The sequence below is a fragment of the Halyomorpha halys genome, unplaced genomic scaffold (assembly GCF_000696795.3).
Source record: "Halyomorpha halys isolate HHAL.00 unplaced genomic scaffold, Hhal_1.1 Scaffold1069.1, whole genome shotgun sequence".
NCBI lineage: Eukaryota > Metazoa > Arthropoda > Insecta > Hemiptera > Pentatomidae > Halyomorpha > Halyomorpha halys.
In genome coordinates, this window is record NW_027107452.1 from 206,912 (window position 1) to 213,244 (window position 6,333).

The 6,333-nt window shown below is 31.7% G+C and overlaps 1 protein-coding gene across 5 annotated transcripts in view; it reads left to right on the forward strand.

The window, feature by feature from the left end:
• Positions 1-3,270, forward strand: part of LOC106688180 (deubiquitinase DESI2) — a 6,104-nt gene extending 2,834 nt beyond the window's left edge. For all 5 annotated transcript variants that reach the window (XM_067045728.1, XM_067045731.1, XM_067045730.1 and 2 more), the window contains exon 5: positions 3,048-3,270. In XM_067045728.1, coding sequence (XP_066901829.1) covers positions 3,048-3,255 — 208 coding nt within the window. In that variant the 3' untranslated portion in view covers positions 3,256-3,270. The remainder of the gene's footprint in view (positions 1-3,047) is intronic.
• The last annotated feature ends 3,063 nt before the right edge of the window (positions 3,271-6,333 follow it).

Consider the following 6,333-nt stretch of genomic DNA (forward strand, 5'->3'; position numbering starts at 1 on the left):
AATAACTTAAAAAAGTATTTATCTTCCAGAACATTCCAGATGCTCTTTTAAAAGATTATTAAATTTCCTAACAGGTTGAACAACTTTATCGGGGTAGTATAAAAGTCCCTTTTTTTTGTTTTTCACTTATATTTCTAAAGCAGTGCTTCATACAAAAACAAATGATAAACAGCTTTCAAAACTTAAAACTGACCAGTTTTCCCTTATGAATGTTAGTACTATTTTTTTTCCTATCTGTTATATTTTTCAAGATATAATAGTGAAAATTTCTGGAAAATTGATTTCGACTTTAAATTTATTGTCAAACTTGTCTTTTTAACTCTGCAGGCTTTAGTTTGACAAAAATACTATTGAAAGAAGGTTTTACACCATTTTATACTCTTTTAAATTATATATTTTTTACTTATTTATCTTTAACTTGTAAAAAGTTTTGGCAATGTATATGAAGTAAATAATGGTATATATAGGAGCTGGGAGTGGTAATAAAAAATTTTATATCAAGGGTAGTCTATACTTGGATATGTGACCATCAGAAAAGGGTGAACTATGTTACTGTTCCAGTTGTGACTATGTTCAGGTGTATCCTTCACCCAAACACTTTGGCCTGTTCAAACAGTAATATCTTTATTCTGAGAAACATGGGGAAGTGGGCAACCTCTGTGTCTGACATTGCTTCTTGTGTGATACAGTATTTTTGATGGAATAGAGTTATCAGCCCTCCACCAAACCCTCAACCTTTAGGACCTGCAGGACAAGGTCCTCAGCATAGTCTTGGTCTTTATCCTTTGTTCGTTTTTCTTGATTCTGAAGCTCTTAGAAATATTCCTTCAAGATGCTTAGTGTCTGTTCTTCAGATACTGTCAGTTTATTACCTTTTCCTTACATCTCTGTTCACTGCTTTATTTACAACTCTTTCTTTCCTAATTTTGGCGTAGAACTTTTATATATTTCCAGACTCAGTTATCCTCAATAGTTTCCATTGTTGGTATACTACCTATATCCCTGTGAAGGATACATTGTATTACTGAACAGTAGGCTCTTAGTTGCTGCCTGATTAATAATTAAAAAATTAATTCATTGATGTCACCTATTTTGTGAGGGTTTTGGTCTCTGATTGAGGGGAACTAAATTTTTATATTCTAAATTAAATTATAAAGCTTTCTGTCTGCTCATACTGACTGTAGAAATCATCCTTCACCCCTTCTTTATTTTCAGTTGGTGCATAACATTAATAATCATGATATTGAACCAATGACCTCAATACACTTCCTATCCCCTCTTTGACTGGGATGAAGTTGAAGTTTATAAATGATTTCTTTACAGCCAGATACCCTATAAACCCTTCGTATATTAATAATTAGTTAAAATACTGGCATACATGGTAAATTATGAATAATGATAATATACAAAGTACCTTTTTTGTTCAAAAGATCGACAAATTCAGCAAACAGTATCAAATTGTCATAACAGTTGGTCCAGTTGAAGATAAATGATTAAACAGTGTATATTTTTGAAGAAAATAAAATAGTCTACAACTTCCTTTTTTTAAATATTAAGATCGATGAGTTGAAAATACAAGTTTGACAAAATCTTGTGGCAAGTTTGAAGTTTTGGATATTTTTGATTTTAGATAATGAATATCTTAAAAGATATAACAGATATAAAAAAAAATATTCATCCATTCCTAAAAGAATTTTTAATTTTTGATAAAATATTTGTTTCACTGTGATACAATATTTTCAAAATATAAGTGAAAATGTGAAAAAAGGTACCTTTGCACCCCCTGTACCCATGTCACAGAAGGAGTAGGGGGTTGGGACTTTTAGTATGTTCATCTCTTAACTACCCTTAACTAATTCAAGTCAAATGCTTGCCTCCTCTCTATGTCCTCTACAATGTCTTCATTCCTGAGTTTTTCCATTTTTAATGTTTAATCAGTTTTGTATCAACAAAAAAAAGAAACTGTTTTCTCAGTAATGTCATAGTTAAACTTTTTATTATATATACAGTATTAAGTTAGCTACCTATTGTTGATGCATCACCTTTACAACCTTGAGTTAGCAGTGGGACAATATCTATTCTAGCCTGTGGCAGGTGGCTTTTATTACATAGGGGCCCCACAGAATGAAAATTCCTCCTTCTCACTCTGGCTTGAACAGGTTCAAAAATCTCCAAGTAGGGTTTGAAAAAAACCTCTAATTGGCTGATCTTTGACTTTAATGCCATAAACAAATCAGGACAGTAGTCTCGAAAAAAATTCTATTGATGATGGCCCAACAAACCTTTTTTTTTATCTCTTATGGCATTACTTGCATCAAGGAGGCTCTATCCAGCAGAGAGCCACTCCTCTCAGTCCCTGCTTAACTGTTTAGTTTGGTTGAGGGATTTGCCTCATTTACGTCTGATCCTCTGCACATATTTCTGACATGTTACTCTAAAACGTCCGAGTGGTGTTCTCCCTTTGGGTTGTGCCTCCAGTATCTTTATAGGATCCATGGTCTCATTCATACAGCAGACATGTCCAAACCACCTGATCTGTCGTCACTCCTGAGTGATTTTGAGCTCAGAAATTTCTAGCTGCTTTTTTATACTCATTTCTTATGTATTCATTTTACATTAGAAATGAACTTCAAGCCAGTTAAATAAAATCTTTTTATATTCTCTTAGTAGCCAGTCTTTTAAAATATATGATATTTTTTATTGTAAAAAAAACCTTTTTCAAAGAGGACATAGGAATTTAGAGTTCAATATTAAACAATAAATGTTGATATTCCTGAAATTTATTCCGTTTTGGAATTAAATGTAAAACACACAAGTCAATATTTTTCCATCATATTTACAATAACTTTAAACAGCCATTAGAGAGAAATCAAAGATACTTATCAGATTTTTAGTAAATTTGTCTTATTGAAAGCTACGATTTTCCCAAACTGATGCATAGTACTTTTTTTTTGTTTTAAATGACTCACTTATATATTTTAAATAATTAGTGCTGGAAATTTTGTTAAAAATATTAATGATCTGTTATTTATTTTATTTTTTTTTAGGCAATCTGTATTAATTGGACATACTGATTTCACAGAGCAGGATGTTAAACGAATAATTCAAGAATTAGATAAAGAATTTAGAGGAGATCGCTATCATTTAATGAACAAAAACTGTAACCATTTTTCTGGTTCATTTACTAAGGTATATTATGCTTTTGTTCGAATTTTAGTTAGTTTCAAAAATGCTCTGTCATTGTCTATTCTTTAGTTTCAAAGTAGATATTTTAGTTGTTATATTTTACAATTTCACTTAATCTGTCAAGTTTGTATACTTTTTCTTTTGCTATTAAAAATTAGATAACTAGTGCTCCTAACACATATTCAAATTATTCATATATGCCAATGAAACACACTCAGGGATAAAAAAAAAACTGGACCCTCATTTTTTTTTGGTACAAAAGCACTGCGGCCAACTTATTATGTTGTATGCCATCTTATCCTCAGCATTGCAGAATCTTCACAAGGGTGACTCTGTGTGCTTGAAGTTAAACATATGTTTATTTAATCTGCAGTGACCTGTATAGATCCCTGTAATGATCTTAAGAAAACTCTTGTCCAACCGAAGCATTTCATTGCTTTGGCCACTATGGGGTTCATCTAGGAACAGTTTAGATTGTCTTTTATTAAGCCAGTGATGCTTGGCTCTTTATCCGTGTTATAATGATTTTGGCATAAGCTCAGGTTTATGCCACACAAAGGCTCAGGAGTAATAGAAATGGTTTCAGAGCCATTCTTTGCTAGTAAGTCAGCATGTTCATTGCCGATGATACCACAGTGACCCAGCACCCATTCAATGCTGACTTTATTGATGCTTAAGAGTTTACTGAGTGCTCCATAGCATCTTTAACAACTTTGGATTGAGTTACTAAGTGGCCCTATTGCTGCCTGGCTATCTGTGTAGATTGTAATTCTTCTACCAGAGAGCTCTTCCTTTATAAGAGTTCTGGCGCAATGATTTATTACAAGTATTTCTGATTGAAACACTAAGGTGTACCTCTCTAGGGTAATAGATATACCTTCTAATGGCTTATCGCCCCGCCAGATGCCTGGGCTGTTACGGAGCTATCCAGGTAGCAGTTAATGCCATTGTTAGGTTTAAGTGGTCACTTGTTAATGTAATGTTTATTTTGTATAATTCATATTTTATAATTTAATAATAATATTTTTGTACTTATTTTAAAGTAAAATCTCGTGTTGTACTTGAATAAAGTTATGAGGGAAGAAATCCGTGAGTTTCATTGTTTTGAAACAAATTCAGTGTGTTTAGAATACAACTGAAATTTAAAATTTAAATTAATATATATATATATATTTACCGCCTGTATCTTCCTCTGGCTTTGTGGAGGGCCTCTAATCTCCTAGATATCAAGTAAGCGTCTGGATAACTTTTAGAACTCACACTTAGATTATGGACTGTTTCAAGTTGACCTCAACAGTTGTCTCTATCCTTCGTACATCATGGTCGACCACCACCTTCTCTTTGATCAAGACTTACGGCTGTCCTAAGCCACTGTAGATCATTAGATCTAACACACAACATCGTGGATGCAACACCTGAAGAACATTGGCTTTGTATCTGACATTAAAACCTTCGTTAGCCAAAGGCTTTGCTGTGGCGAGATCTTCTTGACTTAAGAACTTACTTTTAAGTAAAATAAAATAATTAATAGCTAACTAATTGATTACCTAATCAATTGTTCATCCAAATTCTTATTAAAACAAAAGCAAATAATTTACTAAGCAGTGAACTCACTCAACGAGTTGGCTCTGGAAAGTAGTGATTTAGTTTGTGTATCTAAATAGTTATGAAAGGGTATAAAAGTAAATAAGAAAATGCTAATAATGTTGTGTTTAGGTTTTCAGAGGATTACTAACCGTTGTAATTTGGTATTATGGAAAATAAGTAAATACAAGTGTCTGTTTTTTTTTTTTTGTCCCTGAGTGTATATATCACTGGTGAATAATATAATATTATTCCTGTTTTTGACATCCAAATCTCATCAATCACTTGTTACAAACATTAAATAAAGAGTATTAAAAGAAAAAAATGGAGCAGTTGCTCGTTATGAAAGTGTCAGTTAAATTAGGTTCTGATATCCATACATTCAATAGAACTTTTTATATTATAAACACATTGTGTTCTGTAGATATATATGTATTTATTGAAAGAGTAATTTGAGATTTAATTTGGAGGATTATGTTATGCTGAATTAGATGCCTAGTAAAAAAAATAAAGTAATTAATGCTTGTGAGTCATAAACATGGTAGACTTTGGACTTTGTTGGCTATTACCTTTGATTTACACATTTTATAATTACATTATTATATTTTCACTATAAAAAGAAACAAAATAATGATAGGCGAAAGAAAATAAATGTATATATTGTAATAAATATTTTTAATTTAAAATAAATAAAAAGGAAATTTGATAGTTTTAATTTAATTCTCATACCTAAGGTTAGTTCGGGTTAAAATGAAAGCTTTAATAATAAATAGATAGTAGAATTTTATTTAAATTTTATAACATGATTGACTCATAATCTCAGGGCGGGTTTCTAGGCAATCAGAAACAGACACTTTTTTTACCAATAACACTTAATTAAATTAATATCTCTTTTACAAATGTATTTAATTTTAGGTATTAGAACAAAACTAACCAATTTCATAGAATCTTCTTTTGATGATTTTTCCAACAAAATAACACTGACTGTTGGCAATTTTTCTGCAAACAAACACTAATGAAACAAAGCATTGGTTCTTTAACAGTTTTCAACTCACTTCTCATCCACCAAAGTGTGTTGTTTGGCGATCCAAACAAAGAGTCCCTTCTTCTTCTTGGGAGACTCTTCGATGTCTTCTTTTTCAAGATGTCTCCCCTTGAGCCACACAAAAGATGAATGAGGCCTTCCTCATCCAGGAAACATCATTCCCCGCTTCAAATTCAAAAACCAAGTTTTCCTCCTTCCCCTTCTCTCAGTGTTAGTTCTCAACATTGATTGTAGCACTACGGTTTTGAGTTTTTTCCTATGATTTCCTTTATGAACATTATTCTTGACTTATTTTTTTTCTTAAGTATACTGTAATTTCAATTATGATGGGAAGTTAAAATAAAGTTTTTAAAATATTTGAATCTGCTCCACATGGCCGAGATTCAACGGATTTTTGCATGGACTCATGCCACCATCTTGGCTTTGTTTTGAATGACATATTTATTATAGACGATGAAAATTGGTTAGCTTGCTTTTTGGGTCAACAAAACAAATGAACAATATTTAACGTTGATACT